This window comes from Vigna unguiculata, chromosome 11 (assembly GCF_004118075.2).
Source record: "Vigna unguiculata cultivar IT97K-499-35 chromosome 11, ASM411807v1, whole genome shotgun sequence".
In the NCBI taxonomy this organism is placed as follows: Eukaryota; Viridiplantae; Streptophyta; class Magnoliopsida; order Fabales; family Fabaceae; genus Vigna; species Vigna unguiculata.
Genome location: NC_040289.1, coordinates 33,016,098 through 33,041,205, shown reverse-complemented (window position 1 = coordinate 33,041,205; position 25,108 = coordinate 33,016,098). Strand labels below are relative to the sequence as shown.

At 31.4% G+C, this 25,108-nt stretch overlaps 3 protein-coding genes and 1 long non-coding RNA gene across 7 annotated transcripts; 2 read left to right on the top strand and 2 right to left on the bottom strand.

The window, feature by feature from the left end:
- Positions 1-3,174: 3,174 nt before the first annotated feature.
- Positions 3,175-4,826, top strand: LOC114169501. The gene is made up of 3 exons (XM_028054675.1): positions 3,175-3,603; positions 4,216-4,407; positions 4,500-4,826. The coding sequence occupies exons 1-3, from the start codon at positions 3,376-3,378 to the stop codon at positions 4,656-4,658; spliced, it is 579 nt and encodes a 192-aa protein (XP_027910476.1). The 5' UTR covers positions 3,175-3,375; the 3' UTR covers positions 4,659-4,826.
- A 179-nt stretch (positions 4,827-5,005) lies between these two features.
- Positions 5,006-10,818, bottom strand: LOC114169500 (transcription factor E2FB-like). The gene is made up of 14 exons (XM_028054674.1): positions 10,414-10,818; positions 9,033-9,222; positions 8,789-8,848; positions 7,587-7,672; positions 7,414-7,502; positions 7,268-7,322; positions 6,867-6,919; positions 6,717-6,767; positions 6,566-6,614; positions 6,416-6,481; positions 6,248-6,324; positions 5,881-6,097; positions 5,657-5,723; positions 5,006-5,508 (listed from the first exon to the last, which is right to left on the bottom strand). Exons 1-14 carry the CDS (start codon positions 10,609-10,611, stop codon positions 5,378-5,380), a joined length of 1,389 nt encoding a protein of 462 aa, XP_027910475.1. The 5' UTR covers positions 10,612-10,818; the 3' UTR covers positions 5,006-5,377.
- A 2,002-nt stretch (positions 10,819-12,820) lies between these two features.
- LOC114168251 (5'-3' exoribonuclease 3-like) lies at positions 12,821-19,499 on the bottom strand. Of its 4 annotated transcripts, none has more exons than XM_028053002.1 (24): positions 19,304-19,499; positions 18,401-18,611; positions 18,208-18,313; positions 17,894-17,970; positions 17,621-17,812; positions 17,353-17,472; positions 17,200-17,262; positions 16,868-16,915; positions 16,617-16,787; positions 16,448-16,525; positions 16,175-16,324; positions 15,948-16,085; positions 15,753-15,848; positions 15,455-15,550; positions 15,249-15,319; positions 15,013-15,141; positions 14,785-14,861; positions 14,653-14,693; positions 14,475-14,549; positions 14,234-14,364; positions 13,934-14,026; positions 13,761-13,836; positions 13,619-13,686; positions 12,821-13,423 (listed from the first exon to the last, which is right to left on the bottom strand). In XM_028053002.1, exons 2-24 carry the CDS (start codon positions 18,566-18,568, stop codon positions 13,030-13,032), a joined length of 2,658 nt encoding a protein of 885 aa, XP_027908803.1. In that variant the 5' UTR covers positions 18,569-18,611; positions 19,304-19,499; the 3' UTR covers positions 12,821-13,029. The 4 variants fall into 4 exon arrangements, with proteins under 4 accessions (XP_027908803.1, XP_027908801.1, XP_027908804.1 ...); XM_028053000.1 differs by lacking the exon at positions 19,304-19,499 and adding an exon at positions 18,845-19,114; XM_028053003.1 differs by lacking the exon at positions 19,304-19,499 and adding an exon at positions 18,845-19,114 and having other exon boundaries at positions 13,934-14,023.
- Positions 18,966-22,081, top strand: LOC114168252. Its single transcript, XR_003600647.1, has 4 exons — positions 18,966-19,200; positions 19,328-19,554; positions 20,136-20,310; positions 21,780-22,081. It is a non-coding gene; the product is annotated as an uncharacterized LOC114168252 (long non-coding RNA).
- Positions 22,082-25,108: the final 3,027 nt, after the last annotated feature.

Below are 25,108 nucleotides of genomic sequence, written 5' to 3'. Positions count from 1 at the left end.
TTTGATAACCCACTTTTAAAAGTAAGTAGTCATTAAAAAAAATTGTATTTGTAAAAAAAAATAGTAAAATAGTAAGTATAAAATGAATGTAAAAAAAAAATTGAATGTCAAAATAGCATGATCCTTTTGTTATAACAAGATAAAAAAATTATGATTATTGAAAGTCAAACCAATCGATGTTTCTAATTTCAAAATGTTAAGGCAGTGCATTCGTATATCTAACCATAAAACTATGCCAAAAAGTATTATTATAGTCCTTTCAACTTTTTTTCTTTTCTATTTGGTCTTCTTCTAACTTCTTTTTCTATTCAATTTTTTTCTTAAGTTTCAATGTTTTCATAGTGCAAAAAGAATGTCAATTATGGCTATTTCCTTACAATCATAATTTGAAGGTTTAAATATTTTTTTTAACTATTGTCATATTTTTTAACGTGGTTCTCATTTAATATTTGTGTTTAATTAGGTTTCAATTTTTGTTAATTTTGATTAATTTAGTATTTTTACTAACAGCGTTTAAATAGTTGACGCGTGTGAACAGTGCAAGTCACTTGTTCGTTCGTAGTTTTTTTTTTTATATATTTTTTTCAATTTAAAATAAAATTGTCCACATGTCAAGTTAGTATTGTATCACGTGTCAATGTCAGTGTTACATATCGTTCATGATTATGTCATTGTTTTTTGTTAAACTCAATTCATATATTCGTTATTTTTCTTGTCCTAATTTTTGTTAATATTGAACAATTTTGTCACTTCTAAATTGAGACTAAATTTAATTTTTATATGAATGTTATGCAGATATTTTTATTAAAATTGACATTTTTATTGAATATATTTTAAATTCAATTATTAATTATAAGATTTATTTATAAATCGAGTATAATCCTTCTATTAAATTATTAAATAGAATATAATTATTAGTAAATCACAAATTTAATATTTTAAAAATATTAACAAATATAGAAATATTAAATTTATGTTTTACTTGACATTTAAAAAAATTAGGAATATTAAATTTATGTTTTACTTGAAATCTAAAAATATTAAAAAATATCAAATTTATGTTTTACAAATATTAATTTTATGTTTTATTAATTATTATATTCTATTTAATAATTGAATTTAAGAATTATATTCAATTTATAATTAGATCTAATAATTGAATTTCAGAAATAATTGATAAAAATGTGAATTTTAATAAAAATATTAGTATAATATTTACATAAAAATTAAATTTGATGTCAATTTGAGAGAGACAAAATTGTTCAATTTTAACCAAAATTGATAATGAATTGAATAAAAATAAAATATAGGGATTGATTTGAAAAAAAAAAATACAACCTCAAATTGATATACATGATACAGACATTGACACATATCATGATATTGACTTAACACATAGAACAATGCTAACATGATATTGGACAATTCTATATAACATGAACTTCACATGTGAAATACAACTTTCACATATATTAATTTTTTTAAACATTGTTAGCGAAAAAAGATTAAATTAACGAAATTAAAACTTAATTGAATACTACAACTAAATGATGACCACATTGATCCAACACGATGAAAAAAAAAGCCTAATTTTTTTTTAATCAGGCTTGATGAAAACTAAATAAACATGACTATAAAAAAGCTACACAACCAAACCCAAAAACTAAACAAGAGTAAACTGTTATTTTTTCTATTAATCATGGATCTTAAAATAAAGTATATTTTGAAAATAAAATATATTAAATTGTAAATTTACATTACTATAATAATTTCACATGGCTTAAGCTAACTCTTTGGAGAATTTAAGATGTGATGGTCAAATTGTACTTGAAGATGTACTCTGCTCACCTCACCCATGTGCTCTTGCATCACTTTTTCTATTTTTTTTTTTAATTTCTATGTATTGTTATCGATATAATACATAAATCCAATATCTGTTGTCATTTTAATAAAACCTAAATCCTTACATGTATTATTCTTTAAAATCTCCCATTTTGCACCAAAATAAAATCTGAGTTTATGAGTAGATACATAAACGTTTACATGTGAAGAGATGATAAAATCGTCAATAAAACAAATCTATAATATATAAATAGATATAAATTTATATTCTTAGTTTTTATAAGATTAAATGATATTTAAAGTCCATTTCTTAATAATAACTAAAATGAATCCGTTGAAACTATAATTATTTGACTGAACAGTGTTAATGATAAACACATGAAAAAATTAAGGTGTTTGTTAATAATGTTTATGTATTAAATAAGTTTTTTTTTTAATTTGTATACATTTTAATGAAAAAAATGATAATAATTTATTTTCACTTGTTTTGAAATTTTTAAAATATAAATAAAATTTCACAGTTGAAATTTGAAAAAAAAAAAGTATTGTCTGAGAATATTAATCATTCAAATAAAAAGTTCTCTTTATTTCAGAAATAATATAAACTGAATTAATTTTTATGTTTATAATTTCTTTTACTTTACTAATCAATAAAATTGATCTAAATATTATTCTTAAAATAGTTATATAATAGGATTACGCTAATTTAATTTTTAAAAGTTAGTCCAACAGGGGATTTTTCCTAAATTAAAGTTTTTCTGTACTATGATTGGTTGTGAGACAAAGCGTCATTTCTGGAATTTTCTTTTAACACCCCTATCCTCTTCCTGCATTTGCATACATTTTTGGAATAAAAAAATTATTCTAGAATTCTAAAGTAAAACCTAAATTATACAATAAAATATATTTTAAATTGTATATGTAAAAATATATTTTAAGAATGTATTTATGTATTACATAATTAAAAATACATTTTAAATTAATTTAAAATATATTTTCAGATCTACAAATATATTCAAAATTGTGTCCTCTAACACATGTTTTTGAAATTTATGAAAGAAAAAAAACTATAATAATATCGTAAATGTGCAAGAATATCCAATTGCGTAATATCAAATAATCATTTATCTGGTAATTACAACAAAGTCCATTTGTCCAAAGAACCAAAAATACACGTTAATAAATCCCATTTATAAACATTAAAAGAAAACTTAAAGAATGAAAAAAGAAGATGCAGAAATTGAGAAAAGGTGAAATAATTGTGCTTGTATTGCTTGCTACGTGTCTTTCTCTTGGGCTTATTTTGGAAGCCCATTCCAACGAACAGAGAACTATGCCACTGAGTTCAACAACTAATTTATGAACTGATATTTTGTGTCATCGTTATCATTTTACTATCTTTTTCTCTTTGTTGGCTCAAGTGAACTCACATAACATAACACTTTCTGTTTCTCATTTTCTTTTTTCTGCTTTCGATTTTGATCATCTCATAGCAAATTGTTCGAGCATTAGGTACAAGATTTGTGAGGGCCAATGATGACCACATCGCTGCTTCTCCCATCGCCCTCTTGTGCTTCTATACTCAGCAGAGGAACTCACAGAATTTCTGGTTCTGCTTCATTTCACAGACTCAAGTATCGTGTGAAGGGCTTCAGAGTGCAAGCTCTTAGAGAGAAAACGGAGGAAATTGAAAACCCTTCACAGGCATCTTCACCTGAGGAAGTTACAAAGAAGTATGGCCTTGAAGCTGGACTTTGGAAGGTGCCCTTTTCAATTTTTCTCGTCTATTTTGGCTTATCTACGAGTTTAAGGTTGCTAGAAGATTCCGGTTTCGTGAATCGTAGGTTTCTTGGTTTTGGGTGGTTTCGTGTTTGTGTGTAATTGCTGATAAGCTGCCTCGTTTTCTTGGCTTCAATGCTAAGTGTGTATTGGTTCCCACTTAATTAAGTATGTTGCAAAATAGAAGTTCAATTTGGATTGAACTTGGAGAAAAGTCAAAAGTATGATCGAAGGATATGCCATGATATATGATTTTATTGCTGAGGTTTTCCGACAAAGAAAACAGAAACCTTGAAAAAAAAAATAGTTTCAAAACAGTGAGGCAAAAAGGACCAGTTTTGCTTGTCAAAATTTGCCTTTAAATACAAAAAGATGTGCCACTTGATCAATTTATTTTATTTTTTTAGTTAGCCTGTGAAGCCTCTGTTTTTATCCCTAAATTGTAGATTTTCTTTCCATTCCCTTCCTTTGGCCTCGTTTTATTTTACCAAGTTTGGGGAGCACATGATGGGGGGTTTTGGGTGAATTTTTTCCTTCATGGAATGTTAAGTAATGAATCAATATTCAATATTAAATAAAAATGGTGTCTTGCAGATTTTCAGCTCGAAAGAGGAAGGAAAGGATAATTCTGAGGAACAGAAATCAAAGGCTGATCAAGCCAAGGAATTGCTAGCAAAATATGGAGGAGCATACCTGGCTACCTCGATTACACTGTCATTGATCTCTTTCGCACTTTGTTATGCACTAATTAGTGCTGGAATTGATGTCCAATCTTTGTTGCAGAAGGTGCAACACTAAAACAAAACCTAATGTAGATTGCAATTTAATTGAAAACAAAATAATTGCTTTGGATTAATGAATTGCGTGTTTATCTTCAGATTGGAATCTCAGCTGATGAGACTGGCGAAAAGGTTGGTACCTTTGCTTTGGCATATGCCGCACATAAAGCTGCATCTCCAATTAGGTTTCCACCCACAGTGGCTCTTACCCCGATTGTGGCTGGTTGGATTGGAAAGAAAGTTGAGAAAGATAAGTAGCTTGTAGTGATACCTTCAAATGTTAAACAATGAACACGCTTCTCTTCATAGTATCTCGAATTTTATCACCAGATGAACATTAGTTTCCACACTTATGGGCATGTACATTCTTATTATGTCTAAAAAATAATGAAAATGATGTTTAATAATATACATTGTGTATGCCAATAACGTTATCATAATTCGCTTGCATGATTGCATCCACCAGATTAGTAGAATCGCTATAATATAACCCACTAATAAGTTATTGGTTATAGTCAGTGAATCATTGGATTATCGAGGGACAGAATAGCGATAAGGTAATTGCCAACTCACTAAAACCGTTAAAGATGATACGCCTAGGAACATCACTCTTCCAATTTTGCATTCCGAAGTTTTTTATTGCTTGCAAAACATAAGACATGGAGCTAAGTACTACGAAGCCAAGAGTAAAAATAATATACAAGGATGGTTTCAGCAAAGCATCAAGATATTTTTTTCTTGAACTAAGGTCCCTTGGGTTATGTAATATTTTACTATACAATGAGCCAATTGATTGGCCACTCAGTTCCTCGGACTAGCTTCTTGGAGAAACATGAGAAAGCATCTTCATGGAACCTTCAATCCAACCGCCAGAATAATGTAGAGAGGATACAAAAGGAATATGGATGGATGTCATAGGTTCTCAGCGGGAAAAGGAACATCACGTTCACTTTTATATTCACAATGCATCGGAAGCTTCAACCTCCAGAGGGTTTAGATGTAGAAGACACTTCACCTACATTTGACGGATGACTGGGGGTCGAAGTATTCTCGCGAGTCATACAGTAATCTTCCTGAAGCGGATCCAATTCATTCCATTCAACTCCAGCTGTAAATGTAACAATGAAGATTTAGAATATCACCAAGCCTGAATTCCTTTTTTCTTTTTTGTGAAAATCCCAAACCCCTCCCCTGGTGTGTGTGGGTGCATGATATCTAAAGAATGAAATGGAGGATAAGAAGTTTAGGGAGGATACGTTCTGTTCTCCACATGTCAGTTATGCTAACATCAGCATCTGATAAAAGCCAGTAATCAGCTTCACTCTGCAAAGGGAAAAAAAGTTTCAAATAAGCTCCTACACTTGCGCTTTTATTTCTTTTATCAGAAACAATACTGACTTCTTGATTACAAGTTACAACAAAGAAACATCTGAAGCGCGATACGAAAAACAAATGCCTCACAGAATGAGGTGATACTCACAGCAACATCTGAAGGAACAATCTTCATGATCCCACTCACGAAATCCTGTGAGGTAGTAAACTCAGAACTTGGCCCAACATCTGGTCCTTGAACATCTATGCCTTTCCCTCTATCCTCTGGAACCACTGTTGACTGATGTTTGTTAACATCTGGACTGGATGGAAGTTTGGGTGCAACATCAACACCATTAATATCTTCAAACTTCTCTTCAAATTGACTAAAATGACAAAACGAAGGGGAGGTCAGGAATCTAACTGTATTACATGTTGCATGAGAAGCATTATTGCCTCATCCGGCACTGTCATCTACCCATTCCATTGCAATAAACCCTTGAGGTAACTGATTTTAGAATCATAAAAAAAAATACCTAACAAGGTAAACATCTATGGGGCCCATTGTGCTTCTGAGGACTATCCTATATCTCCGCTGCGGATAATCAACAGCCTAATAGAAAAAAGGGGGTTTAAGATGAGAAAAATGCAAGTGATATTTGATATTTAACTTCTACTTAATTCTTCATGCCCTCTCAAATTACCTCGTCAGGATCAGGGACCTCCAAAGTGGTGCCATGAGGAGCTTTAATTGCTATCAAGGTCTCGTTCTGGCAGTAAAGACTACGAGTTCAATAAACATCCAAAAAAAAAGTTTATATTGTGACGCAAAGAATGTAGACGAAGAAATTTACCTGGAAGCAGGGCAAATTTTTTATATCTTCCTCAGTAACAAAAAGCAACCTATGAATGTGGAAAAGATTAAAGAAACACATCAAATATAGTTATGCACACAAAATGGCAGCCAAACAACACAAAGATGAGTAAAGGAAAAATGAATATTACCTCTCATTGTTTTCATCTTCACTGAGCTCCCGCAGTCTTTCTTGCATCTCCCTGCAATTAAATAGAAAACTAAGTGGTCAAGGCATGGTCCAAAAACATTATAGTTGAATAAGCCAATGAAGATAAATATGCCAAGGATGGTTCCCAAACCTTATTTGTTCATCTAACCGGCGCTCGTCCATTGTTAAATTTTCAACTTCTGCCTGCAGATGAGAAACAGAAAGAAATCAAATGCCAACAAAATTTCAGGAATTAATATTATCTGTGAAGTATAATATAAAATAAATTATACAAAAATTCAATCCCAATACCCATTGCAAAGCAACTTACTGAAATTCAAGTCAGAGAAGGTCTGTAATTTGTTTCAATCAAAATAAAATGTTTCACAGGCTAGCACATAAAATGATTTGACAACAGCTAGATCCAGCAAGAAAAAATGAAAGTTTCTCGACAGGAAACCATAAATTGAATACATAATCGGGCTTTATATGTTCCAATCCAATGATACATCTCCATGTGAATCCCAAGCAGAAAATTGAATCATTTCTAACCTGTAAACTGGCAAAACTATCATCAGCCTCTCCCGGTCTTGAAACATCCAGTCCCCTGATCAATATTCATCAAAGGGGTCAGTAAAATAGTTTAAAACTTCAATAACTCAACAATTATGAGAAGGATTGAGAATAGATATTCCTACTTCCACTGAATTCGGTTCTTCAGTTTCTTTTCTATAAGGCCAATCCCTTCAAGAACGTTTGTTATATCATATATCCTTCTCTTTTGCACCTGTAGATACCAAAAAAAAAAAGAAACATCAAATTATCAAACATTACAATATGGAATCACAAGAGCATATGAAAATATATTAACCTCTAACGTGTCTGCAGCTTTATTCAGATCAAGGATACCATCCTCGGCTTGTTTGATCAAATTGATGAACTTCTTGGTCAACAGACCTATTTTTTATGAAAATGATATATGCAGTAATTAAAAAAAATGTATAGCAATTTTCTTTCGTCAGTAAAACATATTGAATGAAGGGAAAATTACAGTTAATCTACCAGTAGTTTCACCATTTTCAAATGAACCCACCAGACTTTTTTTTTTTTGTAAATGAAATCTCCTCGACTTTAGTTTAACTTGAAAACATTAGCTTCAGTTAACTTCAATGTCAATTCAACATTAACTCATCCTATCCATCTAAGGCATGGTTGGTTGGTTTGATTTAAAAAACTAAACCAAACTGTAATCAAAACTAATTAAAGAATCAGTATACAAACCACACCACGTTTAAAAACCAGCTCTCCAAAACTGTAATTAAACCCAAGGGTGTGATCCTTTATGCTGCAAAACAATCATGTTGATGGATCTGCATGCGCTTCGATACGGAGGATAGCAATGACAAGGAGCGTAACAGAGCAGGTTGTGCCTCTGTTGGTACATGGTAGTGGTAGAGGAATGTGTAGGTTTAGGAGATTTTGGTTAAGTGACAGAGATTGAAAGCATGGACAACAACAAGGAGTCAGTCAGCTTCTAGGTGAGTGCGGGTGTCAGAAATAACATTTTCTATATTTTAAATTAGTTGAATCTGGTTAACTGAATCGGATTTGAAAGTAATTATCTCAACAGCTTTTTAGATAGAAATGGGTTAGGCTATTAGAAAGCTAAATACAATTTGATTCTTCTAGGTGTGGTTCAGTTAAGTTTGCAATTCAGTTTGGTTTTGAGTTGTTCCTTACCCATCCTTTTGGACCCACCAAAGTGGCTTTTATTTCCAGAGGGTAATGCATAAACTAAACAATAACTTTGGAGGGTAGGGTACGTTTTGAAAATATTAAACCAGAATGAAATAATGATAAAATAAACAACCAATGTAAATGTTGATTGTAAAATTTGTTAGTGTATAAACTACAAGTTTTTGGTTGAGAGGGTTTAATACACAATGAAAGTTGAGGCCACTAAATGAGAAAGGATGAAACTACAAGAAACCAAAGGGTAATAATATAACCATAAAAAATTGAATAAACAATAAACCTTGATGATCAACAATGAAATACAAAAAGCTATAATACCTAAAGAGCTGTCATAACGACATGGACCAGCAGGAGTTAGATTATTGCCAGAAGGAGAACCTGCCAGTTTACAGAAAAAAAAAAAAAAGTATTTAATTTTTGCATGCCAAAACACAGGTAAGTAATTGTGGTGTATGTTAGTTGACAAAGAACCAAAATACGAATTACATGCATTTTCTTGTGATATCTATTAAAAATAAAAACATATAAACCTATTATACAATGTTTGGAAGATGATATTCACCAATATTTGAGCCTGGAGTTTGAGTTCCAAGTCTGTTGCATTTTGTCATCCTAGAGGATTTGCCACCCTTCCCTGTCTTTCCTGATACAGGTGTACGAAAAGGACTATTAGCTGGTTCAGTGGATCCAGGAGTCATCCTATCACCAGAATCAGCTTCAAAATCAGCTGCTTCACTCTTCCGCTTCAATTGCTGAAATGTGAAAATATACTCATTGCAATCAATAGAAATGACAATAGACAGGAGAATTAGCATAGTAAGAATTACATTTTCACAAATAATTCACATACTATAAACCATAATGGACAATCTATATTTGGGTCCAAAGCATTGCAAGAATTTAATTGCAAAGTAATATTTAATTAGAATGTTCATAAAGCAAATGAAAGAATAATTCAATACTATTATAGAGATGTCCATCACAAGAGTATGCATAATTCATTCTTTCACATGATCACTAACTAATCTATTGCTAGTTTGTAATCATTTAATGAGAAACCTTTAATTTGAAACCCTTTTTTCCCAGAGCCCCAAGGACAAAAGGACTAGGCATGACACAAGCACAAATATGTATAATTGCTTTCATATGAAAGTAAGAAAGGCACCCCCAAAAGAATGTCACAAAAACTCAGAATTCGTAGTCAAGGAAATGGATAAAGTGACTGATCTGTGGTCAAATCAAATGCCCAATAACCTATAAATTTGGTAGACTCCAACTTCAACATTTGGTTGAGTAAAATGATTCAAATAAAACATAAGCAGGCCAGAGCTAAAAAAGTACACATAATTTCACATGAAGTCAATGGGACTTTCCAGAAGTACTTCAAAGCAGATAATACAACCAATAAATTCCCCTTCCACTTCCTCCGGAAATTGACCAATTTACAATCACACTGTGAACTCAACTTCTGGATAATCAACAACCACATCCATTCAAGTTCTTCATTGCTCTAGTCACAAACTGAAGAACTTAATATCACCAAAGAGACTAAACAGAAGGAACAGTTTATAACCTTCTATACAAAGATATCAACCAATTAATTCCATACCCTGTATAAAAACAAGCCACACACACATTATATTTCCAACTCTCAAACACCCTAACTTGGGAAATCAAAATTCAATCACAACTACCACTTAACAAACCCCAACCAAGTTACAATCTAGCTGCAGTGTCACCTATAAACTAATTCAACGACTAACGCCAACAAATTAGCAACTCAGTAACTAATTAAACCCTTTAATTGAGCAGATCTCTGGTTCTCCACAAATTCCCCGAGCCACCACGAGCACTGAACCACAACACCCACTCTAACAACTCAACAGCCACGAAAATAATAAAAAAGCCTAAAATATAAAAAACAAAATTAGGGAAGCACTGACAGGAGTCTTGACGACGACGGCTTCAGCGTCGAGGCGGCGGTGGTCAGGGGCGAAGCGGTGGTAGTCTCCGGCGGCGGCGAAGGGCGGTTTCATGGAAGAGAAGGGGAGTTGGCGTTTCATGGAGTGCATGATCTGATCGGGTGGGTTGGAGGAGGCAGTGGCGGTGGCGGCAGCGGAAGGAGCGCGCGGTGCCGACATCCGCCTCACGGAAGGGGGGATCGGTGCGGTTTGAGAGTGATAATTGGGGGAATCGGAAGGAATGGGAGAGGAAACAAAGATCTGAACGATTGTTGAGTCGGAAAATAATAAAGCGGGAGAGAGAAATGAAGGAGAAAACGAGGGAAAGAGAAAAAAGAGAGAGAAGAAGAAGAAGATGAAGAGAAGGGAGGGAATTTGGTTCGGATATAGATGTGGAGGGAAGCACTTACTACAATAAATTCCCAAATAAATATATTATATATTATTTATAATTATTACTATTTCTTTTCAGAGAAAAACAGACCAATTATTATTGTTATTATTAATATTGTGTTTTGTCTACTCATTCCTATTTTAATTTTATTTTTTTAGTGAAACAAAAGAGGATTACAATCATCGATCTGCAGTGTAAGCATTATTTTTAAGAGGAAACAAAAGAGTTTAATTTTCATGTATAGAATATGCAAGAATTTTACCTTAATAATTAACTAAAAAGCATATTCATCATCATTATATCAATGATATTTTTAAATCATCACTATAAAACTTAACAAAATCATTGTATACCAAAAACTATGATTAGAGTTAAAAAGACCGAATTGGATTGGGCCAATTGATAATAAAATTCAATAATTCGAATGAAATGTATTAAGAATATTGAACTTCTGAAGTAATTGATTTTAATTTAACAAAATGCAAAAAATAAAAATAAAAATACAATAAAATCTACAATTAAATATATAAATACGTGCACTATTTTCTTAAATCAAAAATAAAATTAATATATAACTTTTTCTTAGGAAAAAATAATTTATAACTATAATATATCAATAAGGAAGAGACAATATACTCATTTAAATATGTTGGAAAAATATAGCGAGTCTTACATAAATAATATTTTGTATAATATATGATAGTTTTTATTAAGTATTATTTCTATTAGAGAGTATTCCTATATATCACTAACGTTAAAATTTGGACAATTAATGAAATAAAATTTAAGTTCAACCATTATATATTAAGATTAATAGTGTAAAATTTTTTATATGGTATACCAATAAACACTTACTATTCGTACACTTTTAGAATTATTAAAGTAAAAGTTAATACCATTATTGCATATGATCATTTATAATTGAATAATAATGTAAAATTAATTTATATGATCGGTGTATAACTATTTTTCTTCCAAAATTCAATTTTAATATTCACACTATGAGTCAGTTTAAACCAAAATCTAATTTTATCTTAATTATCTTTAATTTTAAAAGAGCAAGAAATTTGTCATTACCTTATACCACTTCTAATCAATTAATCACACTATCACTTTTGTAATAAGAGTTCTCTGAAACTTTCCCAGCTATTAGATTAAAACAATTAATGTTTAAAGAGATATTCAATATTATCTCCCACTTAGTTCTAATAAAAAAATAACTAGATTGGAGCTCGTGTTAGATAGCAAATAATTAAAGTGGTGATTATGTAACAAACTGAAATTAAATTTGTTGTGTTGACTTTTCAATCAAAGCAAAGAATGATTAAAAAATATATCTAACACTTATTTCAAATACCAGATAAATTATGATAATAACCCACTCTTTAATGCTTTATCTGTTTCACATAATAAATATAAAAAGAGACAATAAAATTATGATTCTTATTTTTTTACTTTTATTTTTTACTTTCATTAATGTAGTACTATTTTTTTTCAAAAAAATTAATAATCTACATTAAACCACTTCAAAAAAAAATAAAAGATAAGAATTCAGGAAGTCGAAGTATAATTTTGTTAAAATAAGAGACAAGAAGAAAAACAAAGGTAAAAGCATGGAATAAGAAAAGACATAAACTAAGAAAACTAACCTCGTTTAGTTGTTATAGATAATATAAAAATGAGTTTATTTTGCATAAACCTGTTGTTAATTGCTATAAAAACGAAACGAGTTTTTTCTTTTACACTTCTGTTTTTGTTTGGTGACTCTTAATAAAATTAAAAATTAGTTTGAAACTTTTCTAAGTTGCAACTTTTACAAGTTCTGGTCCAACTATTTTTTTTTTTAAGAAAAAGTTGCACACCCAACTCTTTTCTAAGAATACAAAAAATACAGAAAAAAATAACAAAACCAGATAATACTGAGAAATTGTCATGTGCTAGAACAGTGCAAGACAAATGAAGCAAGCATGTTTGTACAAAAATCACAAAAAATGAAGTAACCATAAAAAGAGAAAAAGTTGACCTTATGAAAAGAGTGAGGAACATGACATACAAAATCAGTACACCCTGTAAAAGGTTGTGTACCCTTAAATAGTCATATGCAACTATACCAAAACCAAAAAAGTAATCAACAATGTCACAAGGTCAAAGTAAAAGTCAAAACTCCTAGTTTCTTTTCTTCTATTTCATATTGCAGCCACATTTTACCAACGATTATGATCTTTCACATGCTGAGATTTTGCACCACCCCACTGAGGCCGCAATGAACTGCTACTAGATGCACCCCTACCTTGTCCCCGACCAAAATGCCTCTCAGTAGTAGTAGCTGTTGTTACATGATAAGAGCCTGCATCATTATGTTGTTCATGACTAGGAATTCTTTCATTTTCCACTGTATTAACTTTTCTCCCTCTACCACCCCATCCAACACCAGCACCTTTGTGAATAAAGGAAGGTGCATTTGATGAAAAGCTTCTTGCATGTTGGCTACTTCCATTTGATGAAAAGCCTCTTTCATGTTGTCTACTTGGATCTGAGAAAAACCTTGGAGGAGTATTGCTCGTGTTTTCACTCCGCCGTTTGTCTTGGTTTTGCAGACTGAGTTACCAAGTTGGCCAGTTAAAAGAAAAGTGATTTTGTTTGAGATGTGAAGATATGAAACCAAAACATGCTTGTAAGCATTTATATATATATATATATATATATATATATATATATATATATATATATATATATATATATATAACTAAAACATGCTTCCACACACAAGCTCTAATGTAGAAAAGAAAGTACCTCAGAAAACGACTATATTGACGTTCATGCCAGAGTTCGGTTTCAAAAATATCACCTTCAGAGATTGTCTATAAAAATTTGAAATGTTATACAATATACATACTTTTTTCTTTATCAGAAAAGAAAGTTTTTTAAGTTTTACCTTCTCTGGAAGGCTCACACCCGATAGTAAACGAGGAATATGATTAGTACCAGCAGGAACCTCGTAATAGACACATCTGAAACATAAACGATGTCACAGTTAGTGAAAGTTTACTCAAACGTTGAGTGCCAATTAAGAAAATGAAAACTGTGTTCAGATTTTGAATAGCATACAAGACACAATCTTCTTTGTTGTCACAAACGGACAAGCAAGGCTCCTTAACAAACTCATGGCAAAGACCTATGCTACCCCCAATGCCATCACTGCTAAAAGTACCAAAAACACACAAAACAAAGGAAGCATTGAACTATGGGTTATTTCCAACACAGAAAAGTACATGCAAGGTTGAAATGTAGCTGAATCAAAGAAGAAACACGAAGAAGCCATGAAAAAATTTACTAAAAAACAAAAAATTTAGCAGGTTTATTTAGTCAGTCTCAGTTGTGATTTTGTATTAGAGTGTGTTAACAAACCTTATTCTTGTGTCTAACTTGCAAGGCACATTTGGGTCAAGAGATAGAGAGCCAAATTTTTCTGCTAATTTGCTGGAGCTTCTAACAAACAAGTTATCTGCATTGGGTGAATTTCTTATGGCGTCCTTGTCCTATAAAACACAATAAGAGAGATTTTGAGGAGATGCATGAAATATTAGCAATTGAAGTGTTAAATTTGTGTGGTGTGCTATGGTAGAGAGATCAGGTTAGTAGTTCACACAGATAATTCATTTTTGAGTTCTTTGGTTTCAGCCACAAGCCGGGTATCATCTATCCATGGAAGTTTGCAAATTCCCTAACAAAAGACACAAACATTTGTTTCCATCAGTACTTATTACCCTTCAAAATTTGACAAAAAGAACAATACTAATTAATACAAGGAACATGAGTAAAATAACCTGCCATAGGAAGCGCTTTCCTACAGTGTCAACTTCAAAATCTTACAAAAACAAAACAGCAATGATAAGAAACAGAAAACAAGTAGAATCAGAAATTGAATAAAAAGCTTCAAAGAATATAAACTGGCTTACCCTGAGGATAAAAGTCAAGGATTCTAGATTTCTCATCTAGCATCAGTTGTGCATAGGCTTTTGGAAGAGCATTAGCACTATACAAGAGTAAAATTAGATATTATCATGGTAATGGAAATAGATATATATATATATATATATATATATATATATATATATATATATATATATATATATATATTAGGCTTAAAATCTATGGTATCAAATAGGAAAACAAAAGAAAGTTACCTTCCTGGAGGGAGAACACTTAAAAGTTGATCAAGTGGTAAGAATGGGACACCCTTTTCAAATTTTACTCTCACTTGACCCATGCCCTTTAAGTCTGAAGCAAATGGACCATAGTGGAACGGATAAAACCTGTACATTGCAACGTTCATGTCAAAATATTTGGACTTTTCCATATTTGTATAATGCATTACACATTAAAATTCAAGTTATGTATATATTAAATCATATTGTCTTACCATGTCCAAGAAGCAACTGCTGAAAAATAGTATTGAAGAATCCATACCAATCCTTCAGTGTACTTCTGGACCTACAAATAAATTGCAATTTATCACCACCACCATTGAAAGTTGAATAGCAAAAGGGACCCTGCTAGTGCAACTTATTTAAGGTAAAACAACAAAAGTTTTCCAAACCCAAAAAGACAACATGTGGAAACACATACTATTTCTTTCATTTTTCCCTCAATGTCAGCAGCAGTTTCCACAGAAAACTTCGCTTTATAATATCTTTCTTTGTAACCAGGTGATCCCAATTTTATCTGTAATGTAAGGTAACCAAAAGAGCATGTTCAGGAGCTTAATTTTCATGGCAATGTTAGTGGCAAGATAATTTGATACATGATTTACCAAGCAAATATCATTCTTATAATAAATATCAACAAACTTACTATACATGTAAATCTTTAATTTAATTAGACTGTAGATGTATATTATAATCTGATTCATATAGTACATACATACCTTGTCAATTTGGAAATCTTCACTCAAAAGTAAGTCACTATTTTTTCTGATACTTCTCTTCAATTCATCTTTTAAATCCTTTGTGTTTTGCTCAATCTGATTATTAGGAGAAAAAAAGTATTAGCAATTCAACATCAAAATGCTGCTGTAAAAATGAAGACAGAAACTCCTGATTTACAGTACACAACAACTTACTTCAGCATCTGTAGCAGAAACATTATTCACCAAAACAGACAACCTTGCATCTGGTGCCTTCTTAATCAGAAGAGTACAATCAGAAGTATGTTCATCGTCAACATTAAAGAAACATTTTTCATTCTTTTCTTCCCTCCACTGCATGGAAAATCAGGGAAACCCATGAGCCCAAATTTACAGTAAAATAAGAAGGAATGTGTACATTTTTCAAATATACTTCAACTTACAGCATCCTCCTTATCTCGAATAAGCCTTTTCAATTTACGTTCTCGTATTTCAGATCTTTTCTTAAAGATTTTCTCTTCATATGTACCAACCTTAAGTATAAATTTTTCAACTCTAGATAACTTCATAAAAGCAGCATTTTTCTCCCCAACCTGCTTTCATATCATAGGTACACAACGATTGTTCGTAAAAAAGATCAATGGAATATAAGGGTAACAGAAAAAAGAAAAAGATATGAACAAACAGAAGAAGGAATGAGACAGTAACAGTGTTACCCTGCTCATGTCCACAAGATATCCTCCAAGATTACTGAATTCTTCCTTGTAAACAGTCATTAGCAAATCAATAGCCCCCTGAAAAGATAGGGCAAAACAAGTAATGATATTGCTGATCATGCATTAATACTTCATATTCACCATATCTAACAAAAATTTTCCAACAAACCTCATGAATATCCAAAGATGGCATGTGGGGCAGAAAATCATTTCCAGCAAAAAAGCACATGAAGATGAAATCATCAATTATCCGCTCAAGCTCAATGCTACAAGTTTTGGGAGGATTTTCTATCTTCAGGTCAAACTCAAGATACTCCCTCAACAACCAAATGTGCAAAAGCTGCACAGTTAAATTCATAAGGCTCATGATCATATAAACAACAAAGCTGTTGAAGAATGTAAATCAACTATTATTTATACCTTGAAAGGCTTGGCAGCAACTTTTGGCTGCTGCTGAACAGAGACATCCTGTGCAAGCCTAGAATGTGAGCAATTATTTTGTGCAGAAAAGCAAAATAGTATATCTTTAAGAGTTTAATTTCCCTTTGTTATGAATAGTCTCAACCAATAAGAAATCATTCTTGACATAACTCTCAAGATTGTTATAACCAAAATTATCATGCATAGCAGTTTGTAACTAAATGACAATATAAAATTTAGAACTGAAATCACAGACATTATAGGTGTATACACTATTTATTGATATTTTCACATTAAGCTGCACAAGTTATATATATATCCTGCAACATCACCTCTCTTAATATTGAAAAATGGGGCTCGTGAGTAGCCATTGCAAGCATTATAAGATCAGCATCCTGCATTCCAAATGCAAAATCTTGTCTTTATATTGAACATCAGAAGAAAAAATCACTTTGTAAGGACAACTTTTACTATGATTTACTTACCAAGCCATATAAACAATGACAGGTATTTGGATCATACTCCTCCAGAGTACGCTGTTTGCGTATGTATGACATAATCTTATGTTCCCCTTCCCCAGGAACATTAGCATCGGAGAGAATCACCTAAGTTCATATTAACAAGGTAAAAAACAATAATATTTAGGTTGATATAAATAAAGACAATAACACTGATTTAAAACATTAAGCAAGGGTAATTGAAGCATTCTTAATGGTAGTTGCATTTTCTGGAATGTGGACTATGCATGTCTACCATAACATCCTTCCATGATGAGTTGCAAAGTATCCTTGAAGAGATATAGTTCTTAAGTGCCTTTGAGAGTTCATGCATGAACTCAGTGCCTGGTGTTATAATATTGGAATCTGCCACTTCAGATTCTTCTTTAGGAAGAACTTGTTTCCCTTCCATTTCAAATTGTTCCCTCAACCTCTCTTCCTCAGCTTCCTACACATATACAAGAGATAAATAAATTGAAGGTCTTAACTATACCTTGATAATAATGATAATTGATGAATAATAACCCACATGAATTTCTTTGTCCTTAGAAGCTCGGAAACGTCTTGAACGTTGCTGGTTCATTTTGGCACGTGGGGCAACCCCGTCTATGCATGAGAAACACAGAAAGAACCTCTTTAGTTCAACTTTTCATTAGAAGACAAGCAAAGATAGTGAAACACTATGCAATCATGTGAAGGTCTCAACTTGACACTTAAAAACAGAAGGATGTTTGTGCTGATACAATTTCTAAGACAAAGTTCAGTTGCTAAGGCAAGAAAATAAATAAGTATCAAATGGGGTTAATGATGAGTCAATTGGTTAAAATCTGGTGTCTCACTCACCAATAGCCATGTAAACGAGCTTGCGAGGCCTAACAGTGTCAACTAGTCTATCAATGTATTCAAAGACATTTCTGAAAACATCTTCGAATGTTGTTGGAAATGGAATCTGGTGACAACACAAACATCATCAAAAACCTAAAAACAGCACAAGAATAAATAAAACGAAGTACATGAACAGAAGTGAGTAACGAACATTGTCATGATCAGTATCAGGGTGAAAACATGGGTGGATGATGGCATTCATGTCAAGATACAAGTTATCATATTTCACTCCATTTGGGTCTTGCATGGCGTGGTCCACATCTTGCACCACCCTAGGATATTTCTCAGTCAACCATCTATAGAACGAAGGTACCCCCATAGCTATTAATTTCCCAGTAGTTTAGTTTCTGATGGATGAATACCTTAAATAGAGAGAAAGAGAACACTTTGAGTAAAGACAAATTTTCAAAATGGGATGGCATTCTTGTTTTTATACGTCATCATCAGTAACACTTTCTAAATATATTTTGTTACATTCATACGTTGGTGTGTTTGATTCAGAGACAAAGTTCAATGACATGGTTATTTTTTATATATAAAAAAAAGTAACAATAAACAAAACTGATATTTTGTGGACAATAAGATTAACTCGTACCTGAGTTGCAGCGAGAAGGAAAGGTAGGAGCAATGACTTAGCAAAGAAGTTAAGTAAGAAAATGAAGAGACTTAAAATGGTCTTTTCGGAACTGAGATTAAAGTAATCATTAGTTGTACGAATCAAAGTTCGACTCATCATATACTATCTTGGAGAAACTAAGCGCCATCGTCTTTTCATCCTTTCCCTCCAAAGGTTTCACACTCAGTTTACGTTTTCCCCAAATTCCCAAATCCAAAACTAAGCGCCACATTCATTTTCGTTTTGGTGAGTTTAGGATTCGTCTCCCAAATCGGTTTCATTTCACCTAGGATCGATCAATCTCGTCATCAAACCTAGGGATTCCGCGAGCAAAGGTAAGCATTCTAAGCATTCTATTGTTTGATTGGAAATCAAAGTTGTACATAATATGAATCTATTAAGCAAAATACAGAATATGATTGGAAATCAAAATCGTACATAATATGAATCTATTCATTGCAGAGCCATTTCAAATCAGCTAAGAGATGAGAGGGGATCGTGTGTGGTGGTCCGCAAGTCGTTTGGTTGTGATTTCCTAGGTGAGGAAGGCAGTAATAGGGGGAGAAAAACAGCAGAAGAAGAACGAAGCAGCGGATGGAAAGATTCGCAAGGCTGGTGTTGGGTAATATTGAGAATTTGGCCACTGTAAGAGGAGTTGTTAAAGTCAAGCCTCATGGTCCCATCACTAGGTTCCCTCTCACTTTCTCTTTATCTCTTTCTTTCTTTTACAATCACTTTTTCATTTGGTTGTTTAGAACAAGTTGTTGAGGTTAATATTGATGTGATATTATTATGATTCTAATTTAGTAAAATGTTAAAGACACTTTTACTGTTAGTGCAAAATAAAATGCTTCTTTGAGAGATTGTGGTTACCCAGATGTATTGGTAAATGAGAGTGATAGTATGAGAATTGAAGTTTACATAGTTAAGATAAGGGTAATATATTTCTTGCATGTTTTGCACCAACATTCCTTCTATTTGGAATGGAGACTAGGTCATGGTAAGTTCTAAATTTCTTTCTGCTGCTGCTTAGGTAATATATAAGGGTTATATCCATCATTAGTTTTTTTCATTATTTCCTATGCTATTGGTGTTATATTTCCTATGCTATTGGCATCATCACTTGACTACACCCCTTCAAAATCATCTCTCAAGTTGCTTTTACCCCTGGCAAGTGTTTAAGGAAACTGATTGTGTGGTGACAAATTTTATTTGTTTTGATCCATGTCAGTAAGATACCAAAAAAGTAAGACCATGCCTTCTCTTGCAGGTAGAACCTGCTCAAGCTTTGAACATTCCTGCTATTCCAGTTGGGCCATTATTGGCCACTGTTTATACCCTTGCAAGCTACCCTCCGTATGTTTTATCTTGGCTAAATTCTCAGATTTCAGCTTAAGATATGATGGATCAGATACTGTTTGAAAAGCTTGTTTTGAACAACTTCGGTAAGTTCCAATTTACCTTTCATCAAGCATTGTTTTTCAATTTTTTTGTGCAGAGTATTCAACTATATTATGCACTTTAGCAAAAGAATTCTTTATGAAACTGTACACAGTACAGAAAACTGTACTAATCTAGCTATTAGAAATACTAATCAATTACTTAGACATCTTCTAAAAGGTAAAAGGAAGACAAAAACCAAGCTAAAAGTCAAAAACAGTGGAAGAATTGCAATCTGATATATGCAGACCTCATAATGCATTAAAGAACCAACTCCACAAACTGTCTGCCAACTTTGAAACCAAACTGCAACCACCACAGAAGTCAAAAATTAAGTTCTTGCGTTAAAATTAAAGGTAATTGAATGAGGAATCCAATGCAAAAAGAATCAACTTCATAGGATCACTGTGGAGGACGTTATGGCCCAGACAAGCAAAGGTGTTCAAAACTGTCAGAATTACGTTTTCATGCAACTTAATATGAATTCTCAAGCTAAAACTTATGAAAACAGAAAATTAACTATGCCAACAAGTTTTACATGATAAAAGAGCACTAAAAAATGGTCTATCTACTACAAACAACAAAAACCACATATTTAAACCTTAAAATGTATGTTAGACTAAGGACAACTATGGACTACATTAGACAGAAAGCGAAAATTGAAAAGTAACTCTGCACACAACTTTAAAATCATAAAACTAAGCTAACTATATTCCTATCTACTTAAGAAAGCATGAAATCTAATATATGACCCTATGAACCTAAGAAACTTAGCTAAAAATAGAAAAAACAGGACAATAGTCTACTCTAATCTTAAAACAACAATTAAAAACTACCTAACCTAATTCTGACAAGTTTCAAACAACTAAGACTAGCAATAAAGAGAAATGAAGAGAATTATGTAGAATTCTAGTTTTCACCTATGAACCTAAAATCTATCTAACTCTAAAGTACTATGGAGCCATGCAAAACTGAAACAGAACTAGCATTACTTATATCACTATATTTAACAACTAAACAAGCTTTCATGCGTCAAACTAAACTACTTAAGCAAGTATTTACATAATGGAAATTTGATTGCAACAAATCACTATATGCCTAAAATAATGCTACTGCAACATATGAAAACTGAAAATTAAAATTGGCAGCAACAAGAAATTCTGAAAACAAATAAGGATAGTTGAGATAAGAAGGATGAAACCATGATGGATGTGTAGTATTGAGAGAATAATCTTTAAATCTTGAACTGCAATGATGACTATCATTTAAGTGAACTTTGTTACATGTCTTGTCAAAATTAAATTAAGAGGAGAACCATCCCATGCATCTTATTGCAATTCTTCAATATGCATACCAATTTGTGGCTGTTGCAATTGATTGATCTATGAAATCTATTAAGCTAATGCTATTATTAAGATGTTCTACATTGTGATAAATGTTAGATCTTTCAAACTTTAATTTGGTTTTTCTGCAGGTTCTTGAATTTATTCGAATTTAACAATTATCTAGGCACTGAACAAGATAGAAGCAGAGGGGCAATAAAAGCAGAGGGCCAAAAGAGTTGGTCCACATGTTTGAGTTGTTGATGAAGATTGTATTAGATGGGCTAGTACACAATTCTGATGAAGAGTTTGTCTCAGCAGCTATGAAGCATTGTACCTTCATATCTCAGCTTGCTGCTTCTAATAAAGCTTGGTGCTCATACAGTTTTCAACATCATGTGTTTTCGTTTTTTAGATTTACATTGTAATTGATAATACTTTATAAAATCATCAATAAAAGTAACTTTGGTTAATTTTTGTGTAATTTACGAATTTATATATTTTTTATATTTTTTATTATAAAAATAATTCCATTAAATTAATAAATTATAAATACGGGTGGGTAATTACAAATAAAGGAGGTTTCAAACCTTTACAAAATAATAGTTAGCAATAGAAGAGGTTAAAACCCTTCACAATATAATTCGGATACTAGGGACTGTTCAAAATCTCTGCAAATAACTTGTGGGGACTCTAATTGTAGAAGTCTAAAAAACCTCCGCAAATTAATTTGTGGAGGGTGAAAACCCCCGCAGATCGAAAAAAAAACCTCCACTAAATATTAATTTTTTTAGTGAAACAAGTTATATATAATTTCAAGAAAGCTTCAAGAATATAATTTTAATCCTGATATTTTCACCAATAATTAAGAAAATATTAAAGAAACACATAAAAAAAATGTATTAGTTGTAAGACGTAAACAGTTTCAAAGGAAGAAAAAAAAGATAAAATTGGCTCTTTCGATCTTGACTTGCACTGTGTTGTTTTACAGAAACCACCAAAGCAAAAAAATGAGAAAGAAAATAAAGAATGAGAAAGGTAACTGAAGCATTGTCATTATTATGATACAGTTACCGAAAAGTCGAGAACCATGATGAGAATGAAGTGTACTTACAACTTCCATTTTGTTCCAAAAAAGCGTAAGATAAAGTGAACATAATAAAAAAATAAGTAAAGGATAATAATTTATTGTGTTTTTTACTCCACTTATTATTTTCCTTTGTAATCTTGATTACAATAGAATTATTATTACCATAAGAAAGCTCATTACGTTGAACATTTTTTGTTTGATTCTTTTATAAACGAGGCAATGTAATTTTTTAAGTTAAATTAATGATGAGGACGTTATTGCATAGACAGATATTAGGGTAATATTGGCATTAATTTAACTATGTTTAATTTATTGATATATTTAGTGAGGATAAATGCAGTGCTAACATGTTTTTCGTTCATAATCAATGAGAAAGGTTTTCCCAAAAGACAATTAATAGGTTAAAAATTGTAAGCAAGACTAATATAATCATTGAAAAAGAGAATGAACGATATATCATCCCATAACCTATTAACAGTCCGTAGAAAACCAAGAAAAATAGAAAAATGTAAATTTCACAAAATATCACGTCAAATTTAAACTTATGGATAAATCATTATTTAACAAAGCATATTAAGTTTATAATGCAAAATAACAAAATAGAACAAGGAAACATTTAAAATACATTCGAGGTTTCTTAAGATTTGGCCATTGAAGTTAAATATTGAGATAAATTTATCATTTAGTCAACCTAAACGTCACAAAGTGATAGGATAAGTAACTCTTTTTTCAATATTTCATTTAATTTTAATTATTTTATGGCTTTTAAGAGAATTTTATTAGAGAGATTCAACATTAATTGCTCCAAAAAAATATATAATTACTACATAATTTTATTGACTAAAAAAATGTGGATATCGATTATAAATGAAATATTCATCGATAAAATTGACGACAAAGTTCTTATTTTTACCTTTTATCATGTTATAGTAAAATTTGTTAGTGAATTCATGACAATGAGTTTCTTTTTAGATTCGTCAATAGAGTTGTCAGTATTGAATTTTTTGAAAATTTATGGATAAATATGCAAGTAATTCAATTTTTTTAAATATGATTGGTTAATATATTTCTAAATATATTTTTAAAAATATTGTTGGTAACTTCGTTGGTAAAATGAGCGTCAATTTTCCTTTCAAATTTAACAAAATATATATTTGTTATAAATTAATTAAAGATGGATGAGAAAAAGGGAGAGGAAGAGGAGGTGATGGTGATGGTGACGGTGACGCCAATAGCAAGAGAGGCGGTGACAATGACAATGATGATGAAGGAGGAGAAGGAGGAGGATGGATGGTGGAAGCAAACACGAAGATAAAAGGACATGACACAAGAGCAATGATAGACATGGTGTGGTAACAATGACAAGTACAACACCACAATAACAAATGTAGTACTAACGATGACGGTTGAGGATGAGTAAAAAGAAGAATAAGAATAAGACTAAATTGTAATATTTATCGACGACCAAAATTTGTTGGTATTCACTAACATATTTTTCTATCGTTGATAAAATTTATTGAGTATTTTATTGACAAAAATTTTTGTTGTCGATAAGTCGATGGTAATTATGATTTTTTAACAAATTTTGATGATTATTAAGTGATTTTGGTCATTAATAAATAAACTTCTTTTTCTCAAATTATCACCATGAAATAAACTTCTTTCATTAATTAATCCTTTTGACGTGTGTTTTTCTACCAAAAATAAAAGAAATCATATTTTTCGTGCGTATTGAAGAACGGGTCCCAAAATTAACCATATGATAATTAAACATTGAAGTATTTTTGGAAGATAATTGCCATAGAAAAATATTCATGACTGTGTTTTATTTTTGGAAGAGGGTTAAACATGAGGAAGAACAATTAAACAATGGGAAAAGTTATATTAACGAATAGTTTTTGAAAAAAAATGGGAGGTGTGTATTGGTAAAAAAGGAAGTATAAGTAGAATTGGACTATTTGTTCTAAACATCTATTTTTTTTTTTAAATGGGCTCGCAGCCATATTAACGCAACATAGTAATAAAAACTATTTTGTTGTTTATAACTATTAATTAAAGATAGCAATGGAATGAGGTGGATGTATATTTGAGTATATTTGATTATTTCGTCTTGTCAAAAAATTATTTCTATACACATAGATATATATTATTTTTCTCATCCTACCAGATAACATTATATATTTATCCACACATGTACTCATTCTAATCCTTCCAAATATCAACAACATAGATTCCAAATACCTTAGAAGGGAGTTGATTGTTGTTAAGATTGTAGAATTTGTTGTTGTAAATCTTGATCTTCAATATTAATTTTCTCACCAAATTATAAAAGATAAAAGAATAACAAATCAAATAAAGTTAATAAAGTCAAACTTAATTTTAAAAAATTAT